Here is a 20,759-nt window from a genome sequence, read left to right on the forward strand (position 1 = left end):
AGCCAACCTAGCACTTGGGCAAAATGCCTACTGGGAAAACAACATGAGGTTGGTTCATTTTTTATATTCTTGTGGTTTCCACTGACTTCTCTTGGAAGGACACCAGATGCAGCTTTCTAGTGGCAATAAAACTATTTGTACAGCATGTTGCAAACTGCTTGCCATCCTTGTTCCATCAAAGATCAGGAGCATATTACAGTGCAAAGCACCCAAGTGATGCACTGATTCAATGAATGAAGACTCCCCAGAAAAAAGACTCAGCTGCATTAATCCTACTCAACTCGGGAACCCCTGCTCTAGTTTTAAAGCTGCTTCATCCTCCAAGAGAAGGAACTACCTTTGTCTTCACTATTGCTTAAAACAAAGCAAATAGCTACACACCAAGCCAGAAACACTGGGCGGGGCAGGTGGGAGTGGAGGGGCATAAAAGCCTCGTGCAATTTCTTTTTCCAAAGCAAATTCAAAGTATTCGTTTTCAAGTGAATTAATTTTAGCATGACTAATGTAAATGTGACTATATTAATTTAGCCTCCTGTTAGGCCTATATAACCCAGCTCATGGTTTGAGATACCTTTTATAAACTCTTCTTTTACACCATGGCTAACTGTAATAAAACTCGAGAACCAGCATGTGAATCTGTCATCTTCCTTCAACACATTTCACAAGTGAATACTACACAGTAGGAAATAAGTAAAAATAGTCTGCTGTTTTAACTTTGATTTTTGTTGTAATCATTCTTCTATAACAGTCCTTTACAGTGCACCGCCTGAAGTTTCATAGATACAATAAGAAAAAACACAAAAGGTGCTTACTATAGATTTACTTACATAACCGTTCACCATGTTTACTCATTTTCTGGAACAAAAGGCCAATTTTATTTTAAAGCAATTCCCTTTGACACTTGTGTAGTGTAAGTTAAATGTATTCTTAGATTTCTTGACACTTCTAGCTGACCGTTGAGAGGATTCAGGGCAACTGGGAAGTACCCTGTTCGTTTTTAATACAACGTGTGTGTAAGATACAATACAGAAAGTAGCACAGAAATGAAGTACTAGGCTTGAATCAGGCAATAAGACTCACTTGAGAGGGTGTACTTGTTAGCTCCATCTTTTCTTGGGATTTTTCCTTTGCTAGTCGTGCAGCTTCTTTGAATTCCTGAAATTTTTCAGCAAACTGAAGGTACATATGTTTAAAAAAAAAAGAAAAAGAGAAAGAGTAGGCGTGAAGTCGTACATTACATGCAGAACAGAATGCTGTATTTAACATTTTACAAAGTCAAATTCTGTCAGTAGAATTTTTAAATTTTTCTCCTTATTAGATACTCATTTAAGTGAGTTACACAGTGATATATCTTCCAGTATCTTTCAGACATAATGTACACTGTTTATATGTCAGGAAAATTATGATGCAACAAAGTTTGAGCTGTTGCTGACAGTGTTAAAAAAACTCACCTCAGAGATGGCTAATAATAGTGACAAGCTGCCTTACACAGCTGCTTTCAGTTTCAGGTTTTACATTCCTCCTGACAACAAATGATCTGGTTCTGAAGCCTGTTGTGGTCACTCTTCCCAAATTTTAACAGCATTTATAATATCAATAGCTAATTAGGAAAGCAGCAGTGGGAATATTGAGTCAAGTTCATTTCTTGATTCTTCATTGACACCAGTCAAGTTAAAAAACAAATTCATTGAACTAAACACTTCCATATACTGAACACTAAATTCAAGAATTGCACATTGAACTGCCATATGAAGCTTGATTTCTATGCCACGTGTACCTCTTCCAGAAAATAGCTAAAGCAGCAATTTAGAAATACATGCACCCTTAAACTTGAGAGATTAAATCAATTTATTAAGAATAGGACCTAGTTTCTCTGGCAAGAGAAAAATTTGCCTTCATAGATCTCAGCTTGACACTACACTAATTGCTATAGTAGCCAAGCATTTGTTTTTGTTTCCTACTGCTTTTATACAGAACATTATCTTATTATGATCAGCTTAAGACTGAAATGATTCTGCAGAAACTTCGGAAGCTTCACCAACAGCTTCTAAATCTCTCCAGCAGCAGCATACAAAGAAATGGTTTTGCACTGCATGTATTTAGAAGGGACAAAGGCTACCCTTTGTGTGACACAATCTCCTCAACTATTTTCAATCAGAACTTCACTTGCTATGCAAGACCTAAAAAACTTTATTGTCTTTAAACTACTTCTCCTGGTAGGCTATTAGTGTTTGAGGAAGTACAATTTCTCTCCACTTGTATCCTATGTTTCATCTGTCAGGTTATTTAAAAGCATGTGTTTTCTATCAGATATTCTCACTCCGCTAATTCTCAGTCACAATAATTGTACAGAAGGAGGTTACCACTGTTGCACTCTACCCTAGTAATTAGTTTGGGAGGACAAAGGCACATGAACCAAAAATGAATAGTCCAAAAGTCAAACATTTACCATAATCTAAGCAGACAATGATCGGAGAATAAATAGTTCATTCTATCTGTTCTGATTATTTGCTTCATTAACCTGTTGAAATCAGCCACAGACTGGACTAAGTTTTTTGTGGTTGCAGGTTGTCTTTTGCTCCCTGGAACTTGAAATATTTCATTGGGGCCCAGAGACACTACTGCAAAACAGATTACATACAACAGAGCTGTTCACTTAAGGACTTTGATAAATCAAATACAGAAAAGAAGTTCCAGAATCAATTTTTTTAAGGCAACTTCTAGAAGTAACCTGTTTCTGAACAAATCTGTTAATACAGTTTATTTGTTAGCCCTATTACTAATATCCACTAGTACCTTGAGGCCTAAATAAGATTTCACGTCCTACAGTGCCAGGTGTACCAAAGAGTGCTCTGGTAAACCCGACTACAATGCCAGTGCACAGAAATGAGAGTTAGTAATCTGAGCAGAGAGAGAAGACAAGAAAGAGAATACATGTGATTTCTCTAAAGCTACACAGCAGATCCAGGATTTCTAATTCAGCTTTTCTGATTCCAACATATCTACCAACTCCAGTGACTGAACAGACTGTAATCTAAAGAAAAGCTTCCTTTCCCCAAATATGTTTGTTAATTTTAAAATAACACAAGAAGTTTTATCTTTATGAATTTTAGTAGCGATCAGCAATTTTAACTCACATGAATATCAGTATAATAATTAAGATAAATAGAACTGGAACAGTTTGCTGAAAAGTTCCTGAAGATTCATCATCATAAGCTTCAGAAAAGGTCTGTGACTTCATATTTTTCTCAACACATTTGCGTATTCTTCATAAAACACAGCAATCTGAGTAACTGCTAATCAAACACGTACTTAAGACAAAATATCTACTGTAGCTTTTCAGATTAGTTTTTCAACAGCAATATAAAGTTTTAAGCCAAGGGCGTACTTAAAACTCTTAGACATCTGTTTGAGGGCAGTGAAAGAATGGGATTGAAACAACCGTAATTAAGCAGGCAGTAAGTACCACATGGGGAGAGCAAGAAAAGAGTCAAGGATAGGACAGATAAAAAACCCAAAATATTTTCACTGGGAAGGATAGCCCAGTGTTTAAAGTCAGGCAAACACAGAGTGTGCATGACTACAGCATGATACTTTGCCTCCAAAGAAGCATTCTGTGATTAAAGAAAACAAGATATTCTACGAGAGAGGTAAACTAAACTAGCGTTTATGCTAAATCCATTGAAATATTAAGAAAAGTTATTACCAGTTGGTAAGCAAGTGCCTCTAGGACATACTCACCAATTTAAGTAAGTGACAAAACTTACAAGTTCACTGAAGCAATGATAGGTGCACAAATGCACATGCAATATTAGTATCATTCAGAATTTCCTGTGTTTGTGTTGCTTCATGGAAATGAAAGCTATCTGATTATGAAAGGAAGAAATCTTACAAGTGTAACACTTTCCCAAATAAAGCACATACACTGGTTCTCATTTTCATGGTTTTCTAACAGGCCCATGCTTATCCTTGGATAGTGACAATTATTTTCTCAAAAGGGCTGGTATGATTATTTTTTTTTTTTAAATAACAAGCCAACCATTATTCCTTACTTAAACAAGTACTATACATTCCTTTTATTGCACTTAGGTTTTCAGATCTTTTGTATACTTCGAAGATGAAAATTCTCTGCTTAATGTAGAGACATGTTCTTAAACTGAACTGAAATTCTTCATCTGGAGAAAAATGACGCTGGCTTGTACAGGTTCCTGGACTCATCTACCAGAGCAGTATCAATAGCAATAGGTATTCAGGGCATTGAGAGGAACTATACCATCACTTTGAGAAACAGGGGTTACTGCTTTCCTCAGAATAAGGGGTACTTCCCTCCTGCACAAGTAGACCAAAAAAAAAAACCTCACGTATGGCACAGAGTTTCTTTAGTAAACATTTCAACTTTTGTATTCCACAAGAATATGTAGTTTTCTTTTACACTGTATATATTTCCCACTAGCTTTACTTTAAGCCTGCAGGCATTGAAATATCTGTAATTTGATGCATATATAGTAGAAAAGTGAACATTAATGTTGCTTAAGAGACAAAAAATGCATCTGAAGACTACCAACAATTTTTTTTTCTAGGAGATCTAAATACAGAAGAAACACTAAATTGTCTACTCCTTTGAATTCTATCATGGAAAACTGTAATGGAAGAACAACTTTAAAAAAAGAGAAACCTAACAAATGAATAGTTAGAAAGCGTTAGCAACATACCCTGTGATAGCTTAAATCTCCCCCCTTTACTCCATCAGTTAAAAGAAAATTTGCAGGTATCATACTTTGTCTTGTCTTTATACATTATTAGGATAGATACAGAACATTTTTTGTAAATTATTTTTAAATAACAACAGTAGTGAACACTGAGTCAAGATACAATGAGCAGGAATCAAATATTCTTAAGCCACTTGACTAGCTGAATAGTTGCCACTAGTCATACTTACTTTTGAAAGGTGATGTTCAGATGAAAATCCCAAGCCATAGACTGTATTCGCCCTGCTGTCTGCCCACTGGCCAAACTTCTGAGATGTTTTAGTAAATGTCATGTTGGGGGTGATAGTGCTATTTATTATTGCCTGAAAAAAAGTAGTAGTTGTAAAAAAGGGGTTTTGTGGTTTTGATTTTTTTTTTAAAGACTACTCATAATTGAAAATGTCAATATTGTAGTCAAGTATCTGTGTACACTGAATGAGACACACTGGAAACTAGGGAACAGTTTTCTAATTCAATCACAGCTAAAATTACAAAAGCGTATTTTCACATACATTCTGTAAAAGGAGCAAAAGCTGTGGGGGAGCACCTGTTTGCAATTGCAAGCAGTCATTTAGTAATTAGCAAGTCTAAAAAACGTCCCTTAAAGCACCGGCATAGGCTAATGAGATCAGAACAGAAGAACTAGCAAAGTCCTCTTTTGTCTCACAAGTGTATTTCTTTGTCCCCTAAGGCAACATCTCTCAAGCTCCACTGTAACCTTCACAGTTGCATTCCCCCCAACCCTGTTGCTTCTGCATTTCTCACTGGAAAACATGCAATAAAACAAGAAGCACAATTTCTTTTTAAGTTTCTGTATAACAAGAATCTGGTTTTCCTTTATACACACACAAGCATGCCTAACAGTGACAGGGCCATACACCAACTATAGAAGAGCTAGTCTTAGAATCATTTTTTCTTCTCTAGTTCTTGTTATACACAGGACGGAAGAAGCACATCCTCCAGCATACAACTTCTGCTAACGTAAACAAAAAATGCAACTCTTAGATGATATGCTGGTTGCATTAAAAGCAATTGAAGTTTTACCACAGATTTCAACAGTATTTCCATCACATCAAAGTTTGTTTAACACATTCTAAATCTGCGATGTGGAACTGTCCAGCTGACTTAAAGTATGTCAGGATAAAGTCTTACAGTGACACCAACGGGTTCCATTTAACTAAAAAACTGCTGGTTAGTACAGTTTATAACCAGCCAACATGAACAAGAAAAGCTAGCCATAAACCCAAAAATACGTGTATTTGAAGTGAAATGCAGGCACGCTTTCTCTTCTGTCTGATGCTACTAAGAGTTTCAGCCACATTTGTTAAATAACTCACAGCCCTTTTCATGAATCACTGGTGCTTTGTAACACCCACGTGAAAGAGAACGTCCTTAAAACTTCCCAGAAAATTGCACACGCTGTGAGCAGAACAATTCAGCAAGAATCTTTCTTGTATGCCAGTTACTGTGCTCCAACGGCTATTGTCAGTATGTGTCCTACTGCAATCGTCTTGCAGTACTGAGTTGGGAATCTTTTGAACATCAGTGCGCATGTTTCCTGCTTCCATGAAACCACAACCCCTACCTTACTTCTGGAGGTTAAAGCCAGTGATTACTGAAGAATCCTAGAGCAGCAACAAAATCCACAGGGTCCAAACCATCTTCTCTGTCGTAAATAATGAAATCTTTCTTTTATTCTTTGAATAGCAGGAACTGTACAGATGTGTAGAGAGTAACAGTGGTTTCTCAGGATGGTGACAGTGAGAAACTTCAACATCAGAGAGACCAAGTACTGCTCTCCCAAGCCCGAGATCTTCTAGAAGTCAAAATCAGTCTATACTATTTGTGTAAGATGACCTTCTGGGTGGATATTAAAATGAGTAGTTACGAAGTTTATTTAGCACCCTTTGCTTTTACTGAGACTTGGTTAGCACTGGAGCACAGCTAGCATCAACATAAAATCTTCTCTGAATTCTACAGGGCAAGCCTGAAAAATTTACAGCTGAGGGGCTGGCTAAGCCCACAAACAGCTCCAATGTGCATATCGTGATTCTCAGATGAAGTGGTGGAGAGGAGTATTGCAAGAAGGTTCAGAAGAACACATTGTATTGCAACGTGCAGAAAGACAAGCAAAGATACTGCAGCACAGATCAATTTAACAAAGCGGCATCTTCTGCAGTGGCTTTGGCAGCTCCACTATACTCGCATTAAATTAGAAGAGCAAATCTGGATGTAGATGAGGATATCAAACAGGCGGTTCTCTCTGATAACCTTTGCCTCAAAATGCAAGTTTTGGCTACCATTGTGAACAACTCCTGGAAAATTTTGGAATGCCTGAAAGCTGACATTGAAAGCCTCATCAGGTCAAGGACAGGATTTGCTGTGTCATCAGAGACTGGAGAACCACCCCCAGCCCACAAAACGTCTCCTTAGATTTTCATATAGGAGAAGCTGGTCAGTGAGGTCACTGGTAATTCAAACATCATTCTCCTTTCTTTAGGCATAAGGTTTGGAGCCCAAATAAAGCCAGCAAGCTTGCACTTGCACTATGGTCTCCAACTGACCTTATTGAAAACGGCTGTCTATGCCACACAGGACAGAAGAGATAATGTGAGACCGGGAGGTAGACTTCCTGGAAAGGAGGTGTTCTGGAACTTTTTTTTTCTTGTATGCTTCTTGTCTTCTTGTGCACTGTTAGTGCTTGGAAGCCCACTTTTGAAATAACCTGGTGGAAGCCCAGAACAGAGCTGTGCAAGTTCACTTAATGCTCCATCTCTCTGCTGTGGAAGTTGTCAACAGTAATATGTTTGAAATTAAATATCCTGGGGGCAGTGTAGAAAAGAGTCTTCCTCCCAGCTCAAGCTATAGCTATGTTGTCTAGCTTGCTTAAGCCCTACTTTCATCCATTGCTTGATTAATTTGAACTTACATCACATTTAGAGTGTGTGTATTATGTCACGGATGTAACTTCCTCAATGCAGAAGATGACTTCGAGGACAGAGTTGTATGACTTCCAAGCAATAGGCAGGTTTAAAGCCTGAAGGACTGGCCTTTGCTGCAGTGACAGTGGTATATCTGGTTGCAAATTAATCCAGTGAAAAACCTTGGAGAAATCAACCAGTTTTTAGCTGAGACTGTTCACTGCTTCAGCTGACCACGTGGCTGGCTGCACAAGAGAGAACCCAGAACAGGCTGTCTGGACCAGAATGGGATATCTATTTTGACAGCAGTCTGCATTTAGGCTAGGTTACAGTGACTGTCAAATTGCTTCCTTGCAAGGGAGAAAGGTAGGAAGAAAACTTTAAAAAAAAAAATTGTATTGAGAAAGAGCTGCTGTGACTCTTCCCTTTATTTTCTAGCAGAGAAAAATGAGGCGGCTCCACTCCAGTGGACAGTATTAGTCCAAAGACAGCAAGTTTCTCACTGGGAAGACTACATTCAGATCCCAGTGATACAAAAAAGAGTCCTTTCATTAGATTTTCCAATTTTACAAGGAAATCAAGGCTTTCGATCCTCTCTGTATTAAAAGCATTAGTATGCTAGATCTCTCACGTGCTAAATTAATTATGCTTTTAAAAAGTGCAATGCTAGAGCATACTACAGCTACTTCTGGAAAATAATAGATATGTATCCTTCATATCTTCAGCTAAAAAAAAAAACCATTAATTTTTTAAATTAGAATTTATAATTAAGCCTGTCTTCTCTACTCAAATAGGTATCACTTTAACTGCTCTCCTCCATGCCAGATTTCACTATAGAGTTACCAGTATAGCAAGTGTCAAATATTTCACCAACTTTTAAGAATGTTGTTAATACAAATGTACAAGAATATCTTAAAAACAGAACAGAGTCAATCTGACAGGCAGACACTTAGCTTTTGAAGAAAACTGACTTTGTTATCGTTAGATTTTGTTGGAATAATAAAATAGCTTTCATGTTTTCCTTTCATATTAGTTTAGCTATGAGAAAATAGGGCATGCATCTTAGCTGTTTGTTTTACTTACTGTGAACCCAACAGCTGCAAGATATACAGCAGTGGTCAAATATGATTTCATCTTGTGCTAAAATTGATGGCAATAATAATTAAGACACACAGTATTTTTTAACTTCTTCAGAGGAAGATCACTGAAGGCCTGTGCTTACAGGCCTTACTTAAAACCTGTATGTAGCATTAAACAGGTTATCACTTTAATGTGTGACTAGTTTATTTTACAACAGTCATTAAAATGTAAAGATCATCTATTGCAGTAACACTGATGAGAGTCTTGACTCAGAAATAATATATACAAGGCTTGTGGAACCTATACACTGAAAAACCACTCCTCTTTTCCACAGTTTTCTCTTGTTTTAGATGAGCACAAATTATTACAGGCTTTTTCCTATCTTGCACCTGTGAAAAAAATATCAGACAGTTAACTAGTACTGCAGGAACCACATTACTTGACCTCCTTTCTTTTCTCAGTGACTGCCAGTTCAGTGGCTGAACGGAAAAGACAGTAGGATTCTGGGAATAATCCTAGTGTCTGTCTGCAGTGTTACTGGAGAAATAATGGAGGTTTCCTTCCATCACCTAGGAGGAAGAAGTACTAAAATACATTTTTCCGAGGAGCTATGAAATGACTATATAATTAATGAGAACTGAAAGCCTTAGCAACAACTGCTCAATGTTGTCACGTCATATTGCATAAGAAATTTTATTTTTCAGGCTTTCTCTTGATTCCTAGAGTGGTAGGAGAAAAAGGTCACATAAAAGATATTTACTCAAGAGGTCACAGAAACCAGCCTCGAGTTCTATCAGATTATTTGCATCAGGCTCTCCCTGACATGGGCAGCAGGGATCCAGATACTGTACTGTGACTATAAAATATGGCTGTACACTAAACACCTTATGGTCCTAGAACATTTTCTGAGGTCAAGTTAGAGGGAGATGCATCCTTTCTTGTGCAAGGTATTTTAAGAGGACACTTGTAGCTTCAGAAAACGACATTACGCAGAATGCATTAAAAATAAGCAGAACCTGCTTCTATAGGTCCTGTCTCGCCTGAATCTGGCTCATAGACCCATTGATATGGAATAAGGAAAAAAACCCTTGCTCTCAAAATACACCAAAGACGCCCAAAAGCAAATTCAAGTGGGAATCTGCAATGTACAATAGCACCCCTCAGAGGTGAGTGAAGATCCTGTCTTAAAAATGTCTCTTTGCTTTCAAGAAGAAAAATTTAATGACTTTCAGACAATCAGTAGGGAAGTTAAATTTTATCCAGGAATCCTCCTGAAACCCACTGACCTAAAGAGAGGGAAGGTGTGGGACATAAATAGGATTATCACTCAAATCTAAAGTATCGTGCTCTCAAACTTTTCTTACTACAGCCTAAGTGAACATACGTGTGAGTTGCCATCACTTTGCTCAGTGCCTGAGCTGCTGTAACTGAGCAGCCACACGCATGTCATTCTCTCCACCATACAAACCCACAGGGTGCTGTAAACCCCACCAGCACAAAGATATACCATAAAATCTAGTTGCACCTATTCCCTCCGAGAGAGGGGCATGACAGCTTCAAAACCAGTATGGTTCGACAAGTGGTTTTAGCCACTGGCAACATGTGTATTTGAGACATTTTACATTTTCAATGTAAAATTTGCTTTTAAAAAACTCCACAAAATCATCTTTATTCAGTTTCATTTCAAAACTTAAAATTGGAGAATTAAATTGCATAGCTTTTTCTCCTCTGCAAATTTAACGCTTCTGTCTGACCAATCAACAATATAAGGCATTGCAAGCCCAGATGCCAGTAGTGTTACTGACACCCAGCTGTATGCCATATAGCAGAGACACCATCTGGATGCACTCCAAACTTAAGAATGCTTTATATTTATATTTAGCCCTTTGTACAGCCTATATTGTATATGTGCAGACATGTTAAAAAAGATGAGGCTTTAATTAAAAATAAAAAAATTTTCTGGGAATTATGCTGAAAACCTCCTGAAAATTCTTTCATGGGTCCCTCTGCTATTCACCTGTGTATGTTTCAGAGCAGCACTGTGATGCCTAAAACAATGGGTCTTTCTTAATCATGATTGGGATCCTAGAACTTAGACATCTAACACTTGGATGAAAACATTATTAGGATTGGAGCAATCACAGAGAGAGTAAATGAAAGTGATAGATTGCATTATCAATATGCCTTGCCAATAGTACTGCAAATGTAAAGGAAATGCTGCAGCAGACAAAAGAACAAATAAATAAATGAACAACTGCTTGACAATTTAACTCAGCAGCCACTCTGCAGGAGTTGCAGCTTTGGACAAAGGCAGAGGAACCCCAGTGGATACCAGAATAAGGATTTTGTAAACTGCGCAGATCAGTTAACGTGCCACAGATTACAACTGGTAGTCTTGATTTCATACAGTACCTAGTTCCAATCCCAAAGTCCTTATTTACAAACAGTCACACGAAAGGTATTTTAATTATTTGACAGCACTAAAAGAATCATTTGAAGGAAGGCTGGGAAGGGAAGAAACAAAGTAAGACTTAAACTTGAAAAAATTCTGGTAGGCTTTGATACCAGAGTCTCAATCACTTAAAGTATCTCATGTAGAGACCTTTGACTATGAAATCTATTTCTATATACTTCTTTATGATAGAAATTCTTGTTCCTCATTTAAAATAGCAACACTCTGGATATTTTAAAAAAATGCAGGGTAATATTTTTCAACTTTCAATAAATAGCCTAAAAATCTCTGTGAATACTGCCATGCTCGAACAGAGTATTTCAGTTCCAACCATCATGAACTGATGCATCTCCAGAAGTTGCAAATTAAAATCTCTTGAAAGGATTACAACTTTTGATTACACTCTGTGTATCTTTAATGTCCTATTGCAGAGTTTTCTGATACGCTGTTTGTAAAGTTACTGTTTTTATACCCACTTGGGGTAGAACTTAAGGAAACAGTCACGTATTTTCTCCACATCAAATTAATTTCTTAGACAAGGTTTCTTACAACAGCAGCTCAACACATTATCCTTGCTAATTATAAAAAAAGAAAAAGAAAAAAAAGAAAAACACCCCCAAAAAAACCTAAACCCAAACCAACTGAGTCTTGGTAAAAGCTTACCATGGAGAGCTTTATTAAGAGGGAATCCTCACCATTCTCTACAGCAAAAATTGGAAGATTATGTAATAAAGGATTTACTAAGTGATTATGGGCACTGAACAGATGTCCTTCATAATGCTGACGACAATAATATTGACAGATCATTGAATGCGGAGATGAAAACAGGTTATTGTAACCCTATTTGTACTTTTTAGTGAATCTCACAGGGAATGTCTTTTTAGCCCGTTCATGATATTAACTAAGTAACAGGTCATCACTTAAATTCGGCAATCGATTTATCAAAGTATGTGTGAACACATGGAAAATAGCATTTTCGAATAAACACTTACAGCATGTAATGAAGCAATGTTACCATTTTAACATGTCAGTAATCTGTTACTCAGATAATGACAAAAGCATCTGAGAAGATACATGAAGGACATCAGACTAGAAAATAAATACAAAAATTAATGAGGCAAACAAGTTTTCTGAAATAAAACTTACCTTTGAGCCATCCAAACTGATTATCCTGTAGACGTTTCTTGTGCTGTCATAGAAGTAGGACACAGTAACAGCATGCTTGCTGGTGGGAACCCAGTTCTTCTTAGTGTTTGGGTCAATCTGGAAGACGTGAGCTCGGGTGCTGAAGATGGGTTGTTCCCTGAAGGATAGAGAGTAAAAGTCATGAATCTAATTTGTAAATAATATCGTTGCACACAAGTTAACTGCCAGTTGTGCCCACTGGGATGTACACATTTCACTTTGCATGATAAATTTTTCCTAAGAACTTCCATATGTGCTATTGCATAGAGCAGATAAGTGCATTAATATACATACGCAGGCAAAATGCAAGCCTTCTAAGGCAAAAATCATCACCAGCTGTAGAGTCAGATAAAGACCAACATCTCTAATACAGACTCAGCCCTGCCCCATCATCTCCCCAGCTCTCACCCTCCGTCTATCCCTTTAAACTAACTGGCATTAATACATGTGTAACTTCACCTCATTACACAGCACACTGCAGAATGTGTATGACTTCAAACCCCCATCTTCTCAAAAATCCTTTAATACTCTGATTATTCTAATAAATTTTAGGCCATAATCTGAAACTGAACTGGCTGATTTAATGCAATTACTCTAAAACTAACATTAATTAGGGCCAGGAATATATGTTGTGAAACCCTCATTCTTTGGAGCTTCACACCTGAACAATTTCATAGCAACACTAAGTATGTATAACACACATGGTTCAAAGCTAACTGCTTAGCAAATAAAATTATGTAAGGTAAAAACACTACTGTACTTTAGAATTTACAACTTATTTTCCCCATGATCATTACCAGGACATATAATATTGCACAGAAATCTAAAAATATTTTAGTATCACTAGGATAGTTGTCAGTTTATATTTAGCTACATTTTAGTGACAAATAGATGGCTGTATTCTTCAGGAAATGTTGCCATCAAATCCCAAAGATACTAAGTAACAGAACTTTAAGTTGGATTTAACTTTTTAGGTTTTTGGACTCCCCTCTTTTCTCCCATTGTCAGGATGTGAAGAAACATATCCTTTGTCCCTGCCCTCATTTCCCTTTAAGAGGTAAGTTTTCAATATGTTTTTGTGCCCAAAATAAAAGCAAAAGAAAAAAATAGGATTTTGGGTACTCATAGTCAAAGGGGCTTAATCTGGCCTCATTACAAAGGGGTACATGTGAACTCTCAGACATATCTCTACTGCTTGGCAGCAGGAGCAGCTGAGACCAGCTGCTTTCAGCAGCAGAGTCGTATTACTCAGCTGGGAGTTAAGACTCCTTGAAGCTCATCTGCGAGAAGATGTGGTGTTCTCCTATGTTGGGTGTTGGAAGAAGTGACAGAAAGGATACAGAACAGACCAAAGACAGCGAAACAGAGAGTTTCAGTGAAAGCTAAAGGAGAAGCAAGGCAGGCCAAGGGGATTAATGCACATGCTAGTCCTCCATACAAATGTCACTGTACCCTCAGCACCAACTCATCTTCCCCTTCTAAATCACGATGCTCTAGGAGGTTGTGTAGCTGTTTTCCTGATCCCAAACAAAGGTTACGCAAAGGTGACTTTTATAGTCCTTTTGTTTAACAGAATCTTTACACTAATTCTTATTGCTCTTTTGAATATCTACAATTACTTCTTCAATCATACTTGAACTTTAGTTCTTGTCTTCAACATTAGATACATTTTGCATTTACCTCCCAATTAAGCATATCCAAATGTAATGTGACGCATATTACCATAATGCAAACAGTCCTTTACCTCTGGAAAGTTAAAGAGCCCATCAAAACAAAAATCTTAGAAGCCTGACAATTATTTGGATGACGATTGACATTAAAAGGAGAAAATAAAGGCTCTGACCACATTAACTAAAAAGACAAAAAAAGAGCTGAATCCAAATTGTAGATGTGGTTAATGAGTACACATTTGACCAGCACTGATAGTCAATTCTGTCACAGTACAGTATATCACACAACTGGGACTTTCAACATACCACAGGTTAGGATTTTAATACGTAACAGGTAGGCAAAAACTATATGACTAAAGCAAGTGGAAGTGTCAATAAAAGTCCAATTGTTCAGCCCTGAGTTGCTGCTCTCCTGCCCTGCCCTGTCAGCACAAAAATCTTCCATAGCCCCAGCTAAATATCCTCACTTTGTTTGACGAGGTGGCTGCATATTCCTGCCGATTGCTCAGCAGTGCTGCTCAAAGGCAAACCAGAGCACTTTGCAGGGCACGTGTGTGGGTCTGGCATAGACATTACAGTTAGGTATGGAACAGCATAAATGAAGCTTACTTACACTTTTTTAATCGCTTCTGATAAAACTTGAGTTACAGACTTTTCTTTCCATGTTTTAACTGAAACTACAGCTTTGCTGAATGACAAGCTGTCTACACTCCGTGGAAAAAGCATAGCTCCCTTCATTAAACTAGTTGGATAAATCATGATTTTGCCAGATTACTGGGGTAATTAGGATTTTTTTCTCACAAAGACACTAAACTTCAGATGCCTCGAATTAGACCAACGTTTTGACACTTGATGATGAACATTTATAACGATTATTTCTTCAAACAAATGGGTTATGCACCTTATGTCTACAGGACTACATGTGTTATAGAATCAGTCACTGATGTGCCACTGAAGTCCTTCAAAACTGCTGTATAATTAGGTCATCTGTACTTTTCTATAGGAACATACTATAGAGCTACTTAAATTTTAGATTTGCTAAAACATTCAGAAACAAACAAAATGTAATCTATAAAACATATACAAGATTTGTAACTTCAGCTAATCAATCTTTACTCAAACTTTTTGTTCTCCATTATCCACACAGGACATGATGCCCTCCCAATCTGGAAGTTTCAATTAATTCAGTTGAAGTAATATTAGTTATAGGAGTATTAGTATTAGCTAAATAGGAGAATAGTTTCCTTTTTCCCTTACTAAGTGCTCAGACAATTAATATATATAAAAATTGTATTATATTTTATAATATATAAAATATATTTATATATAAAAATTTTAAAATCTACTTTTGCCTATATAGAGCTAAGATAGGAAGAAGAGAACAGCTTTAAATAAGAAAAAACAATCCTGTAAAAAAAACCTCAGTTCCTTACTCTTCCCTCTCTTTTCTTCCTCCTTCAGCTTTCTCTTGTCGTTCTTTCATTACCAGAAAGTATTTAGTATTCACTAAAGACACTAATAGAACTAAGACAAGAACTCATCACTAATTACAAAGAGAAGTAATTCATTTTTCCAGAAATATCCTGATGCTGAACAAAAAGAAAAGAAACTCACAAGAATGCCATAGTAACACAGTTTGACTATTAGAAATATCCACTCAGGCATGGCAGAAACATCAAGGCTAATATGCCGCTGTTCTTAATTGGCTTAGACTGCAACATTACAATGGTCAAACAGAGACTAGAAAGAAATACTAAGTCCTCCTGGATTTGAGTGGCAATGTGAGGACTAAAGAAGCATGAGAAGTACCACTTAAGCAGGTATTTTTTCATCACTGATACAGAAAACCATTCATTGATATGTGATCAGTCCCGGGCTAGTCTTAGGAGAAAAGCCTGTGTCCTAACAGTTGAATGAACAGTGCTTTCAACCACTCTTTCCATTTTGACATCTTAACACATCCTTTTAAAAAAATGCAGACTACTGAATTAAGAACCTAAGGTTTCATTTTTCCACGTTAGACTAATTAAAGCTTTCACAAAAGAAGCTCAAGTTAGTACAGAAGGTTAGAAAGAACTTTCCTTGCTAATCCATAATTAATATTTGCTTTTTAAAAAGGAATTATCTATTCTTTGACATGTCTGGTACTTCCAGATCGTGCCAACATTCCTTCCTCTTATTTCTTTCCCCACATTGTTGTTTACCATGACTCCAAAGTTATTTTCATTGCCATATGTCGTGGTTTAACCCCAGCTGGCAATTAAGCCCCACACAGCCGCTCGCTCACTCCCGCCCGGTGGAATGGGGGAGAGAATCGGAGGGGTGAAAGTGAGAAAACTCATGGGTTGAGATAAAGACAGTTTAATAGGGAAAGCAAAAGCCGCACACACAAGCAAAGCAAAACAAGGAATTCATTCACTACTTCCCATCGGCAGGCAGGTGTTCAGCCACCTCCAGGAAAGCAGGGCTCCATCACACGTAACGGTTACTTGGGAAGACAAACGCCATCCCTCCAAACGTCCCCCCCTTCCTTCTTCTTCCCCCAGCCTTATATACTGAGCATGACATCATATGGTATGGAATATCCCTTTGGTCAGTTGGGTTAGCTGTCCTGACTATGCTCCCTCCCACCTTCTTGCGCACCTGGCAGAGCACGGGAAGCTGAAAAGTCCTTGACTACCGTAAGGGCTACTTAGCAGCAACTAAAACATCAATCAACATTATTCTCATACTAAATCCAAAACACAGCCCTATACCAGCTACTAGGAAGAAAATTAACTCTATCCCAGCCGAAACCAGGACACCATAATATCTACAACTTCTCGAGGCTGGGATTCTGTTGTCTTAGTTACTGTAAAAACAATAAACCATGGAAAAGAAGGTATTAACTTCTACAACATTAGCTGATGACCTACTTGCTTCCCCTATGGTGTGTTAATGATGCTAAAAAAAAAAAATTTACAAAATGACACACCTCCCTCCCTTCCCCCTGCATAATGAGCTAAATTGACAGGGTTTTGGTAGGGAGGGTGCTGCACCGTGTGGGACGAGGTCAGGGACGGCACTGCGCAGACACAAGAACAGACCAGGATTGGGGCTGGAGAAAAAAAAGAGACACAGGAGATGACACCTGTGGGTGCTCCAGGGGCTGGAGCAAAGAGCTGGCCAAGCAAGAGCAGACGACAGACACAGGAGCAGGTATAACACTGAGGGGACTGTGGCCCATGGAGGAATTGAGTAAAAAAAAAAAAAAGGAGCCATCACAGGCACTGACTGCCATATTCTGAATGCCATCTGTAGTGAGGGGATGGGAGACCAGGAAGGAGTTGGAGAAGTATCTGCAGGGAAGATGAGGTGTGTTTTCTGTGTTTATTTAATTGTTTGTCTTCATCTTCATTGGCAATAAACAAAATTTAATTAAATTTCCTGAAGCAAAATGGTTTTGTTTCACATGACATTCCCTCCCTGCCACAAACACAAAAAACAGACCCAAAACTTTATATAACAGCCTCTTGGATCCTCAAAGTGTTCAAATACACTAGAAGTTTTAAAAATCTCTAAGCAGAGCTATTTTCCCCAAACAGTAGGACAAAAGAGGATGAATAAGCAGGTCCAGTGCGATGGGGTCCTCCTACTCAGCTCAGCTTTGACAGCTCTAAAGTATCTAATGAGTAATGAAAAGTCCCTGAGAATGAACATTTATGTCTATCATTTCAGAAATTTCTAATTGCCCGATAAGGTGCATTATCCAGACTTACTGTTTTTGATGCACATGGAGTCCACATACAAGACTGTTTTCAAGCCAAGGCCAACAAAATGTGCCTTGCAAGTCCTTTTCATCACATTTGCAAGTTGCAAACAGAGCACGATCCCACCCTTCAGATTTCAGTCTCAGAGTTTCAGAGGAAGATGATGCCCTGTGCATCCAAAAACAGGGCAACATCCCTGTGCTCAGAACTGGAATACAACCACACTCCAAGTTCCCTAACCACAGTGGAGATTGGACAAAAAGTGTGCTGCATTCAGCCCTCTACAGGCACGGGCACAGCACACCCTGCCACATGGCAGCCTGCATGCTCAGCACACACACTCTGGCAGTTCTAAGGACTGCAAACTCTCTCAGTAGGCATCACACACGCATGTTTTTGCAGGTGGTAATTTTGCACACAGTGAGTTCTGAGCCTCTATAATATCCGTCATCCAAGGTGATTTCTCCCCATATCAGACAACATGAATCCCCTGCATGATCTCTCAGGCATTTGCTGATTATCCTCAGATTTAGGATAGGACAAGGACCTTTTTGCTTTTTCAAAGTGACACCACACCAAGACTACAGCTTTCTCCCAACACACTGCTACAGTCTTAAAAAATACTCTCCCTAGCTTGTTTTTAAAGCTGTAGCAAGCTTTTGTTACTATAAGCAGCTTGAGGAGAGATCCCTGAAAAGAAATGAGGAGAAAGATTAAAAGTGCAGCTATAGTCAAAACTAATTTGTCAACAATGGCATCCAAACACGGCCAATGGTTTCTCAGGAGTCTGAGTCAACGAGCTCTGAAAACGCAATTCAAAGCAACAGAAAAACACAGAATTTTCCTTATTCCTAAAAATGCTCTGAAGTCTGATAAATACTGTATATGGTAGCTTGTGGGACAGTATCGCATAACACTGGCTTCTTGTTGTATGGAAACTGTTCTGAAATAAAATCTTCTTCTGGACAGAAAGTGACTGACAACTGCCATCTTGAAATAAAAATTAAAATTATAACGTACTTGAACAAAACATATTCAGCATACTTGTGAAATGATTACATCTTAAGATTTTGCTTTCTATATTACATACATGAAATAACAACTTTAATGTCTCAAAACAAGCTTTGAGATAGTAAAAAAAGTGGAAGTTACTATTGAGCAACCAGATTGAAATCTCTTCCATACCACCACTGGTTTATGTAGTTTTACACTTACAGTCTTAGACCTGCTTTTGCTGTTACGTTTTGGGTTTCAGTCAGGTTTACTGAGGTAGCAAAAGCTTAGGAAGTTGTTCCTAAAAAGCTTGGTAAGTTTTCTGTATTCAGTTAGAAGTTAATACATATACGCGCCTATTTACCTATAAAGTTCAATGGCTTACTTTATAGAATACATTCTATAGCTACATAATACTGCAGAAAGCAGTGCCTTCAAGCTTTTTTCTAAACTGTTTTGTTCCCATTTAACAATCAGCTTTTAGTGTTAGATCTTTAACCACTTCTGAGTTAGCATACCATCACAAATAGTACCAGCAATTTTTCAGGATTTGAAGGGAAAAAAATTATCTAGAACCTTTCATTAAACCTATAAGGTTAAGTAAAAAATACATTTACTTTTGCCAGAAACATCATTACATACTGTACATTAGATTTTCAAGGATCTGAAGTTTTGACCAACTAAAGTATTTCAGCTTGAAATGGGATATCGCACAGTACTTAATGGACATACGATACAGGAAGTCAGAAGAAAATCATTTAGTGATCTGCTCATATTTACATTTCTATGAAATTAATGTTTTGTCATGGGTGATCAGGAGACAAGACCTTGCTGAGATGCCACAAGACAGCTGCCAGGCCTGCTGGCTTAATCAGCTTGGCCAGCTCCAACACTTTGCTTTTCCAAGGCTAAGTTGTATCCTATGTTTTTAACATTTATTTTTATAAATCTACAATAGACATTTTGATGCCCAGTATTGCCTGCTTTTCAGAAGGAAAGGTTCAAACCCCAGCCCATAAACTCTGCCCCTTCCCCTCGACCTTTGCTCACACTAGAGCATCTATGCTTCTTCATCCATGTTCTTTGCTCATTAGCTCTAGCCTTAAACATGAACAAAGACGTTTCAAAGATGGTAGAAACACAGAACATAATAATATGAAACACAGAACATAATAATATGAAATATTATTGAAATAATTTTGAAATAATTCCAATCCTATGAAATTACAGATCAGACTTTGAAAGTACTAAAGAATTATTCAAACATTAGATTTTTAAAGTTCCTTAGGTGTCAAATCACTTTAGAAGATAATGGCAAACCCCTCACTGAATCAATGAAACAGCTTCTAACATTAAAGGGTATATAAATAAGCAAAAGCATTGCTGGACTCCCTTCTTAAACTGCACTAGACAATGTTAAACGGACTGAGTCATAGCTGGTTTTAGAATTCAAATTGACTTAGTAGCTTTAGTCCAGTGAATAGGAAATCACAACATGCTCTAAGATACGGTCCAAGATGTAAAAGCTGTCTACTACTGGAAATGATTCTGTGATGAGTTCATACAGAATTCCCTGGAAAACAGCGTACAGGAAAAGAGTCCAGAGCACTGGTATTACTTATAGTGAAGGCAGACAACTAGACATAACAGAAATACCACAGTACCCATTCCAGTGGAAATGTGACAGAAAACTTCATATTCATCCGATTTTACACCTACATCATTTTGTATCATCCTAACGAGACAGCATATCACAGAGTCCCACACTCTTGTTCATTCAATAAGGAGCTATTGGTGATGATAGCAACCCCTTTTCCTCTTCCTCACCAGGTTTTGTTGGGTTTTTTTAAAAGTATTTGTACAAATAGCAGAATTAATAAAAATTGGTCTAAAACAAAATTCTAACTCACAGTTGGACCTCCAGTGTCTAACAAAAGGAAACTTCCACCTGAAACTTTCCT

General features: G+C 37.7%; 1 protein-coding gene across 2 annotated transcripts in view; it reads right to left on the bottom strand.

Moving 5' to 3' along the window:
* HOMER1 (homer scaffold protein 1) overlaps window positions 1-20,759 on the bottom strand; it is a 92,453-nt gene that overhangs the window by 51,466 nt on the left and 20,228 nt on the right. For both annotated transcript variants that reach the window (XM_075136498.1, XM_075136497.1), the window contains exons 2-4: window positions 12,348-12,504; window positions 4,940-5,071; window positions 1,081-1,173 (exon numbers count right to left, since the gene is read on the bottom strand). In XM_075136498.1, coding sequence (XP_074992599.1) covers window positions 1,081-1,173; window positions 4,940-5,041 — 195 coding nt within the window. In that variant the 5' untranslated portion in view covers window positions 5,042-5,071; window positions 12,348-12,504. The remainder of the gene's footprint in view (window positions 1-1,080; window positions 1,174-4,939; window positions 5,072-12,347; window positions 12,505-20,759) is intronic.

This window comes from Calonectris borealis, chromosome Z, assembly GCF_964195595.1.
Source record: "Calonectris borealis chromosome Z, bCalBor7.hap1.2, whole genome shotgun sequence".
NCBI classification, from domain to species: domain Eukaryota; kingdom Metazoa; phylum Chordata; class Aves; order Procellariiformes; family Procellariidae; genus Calonectris; species Calonectris borealis.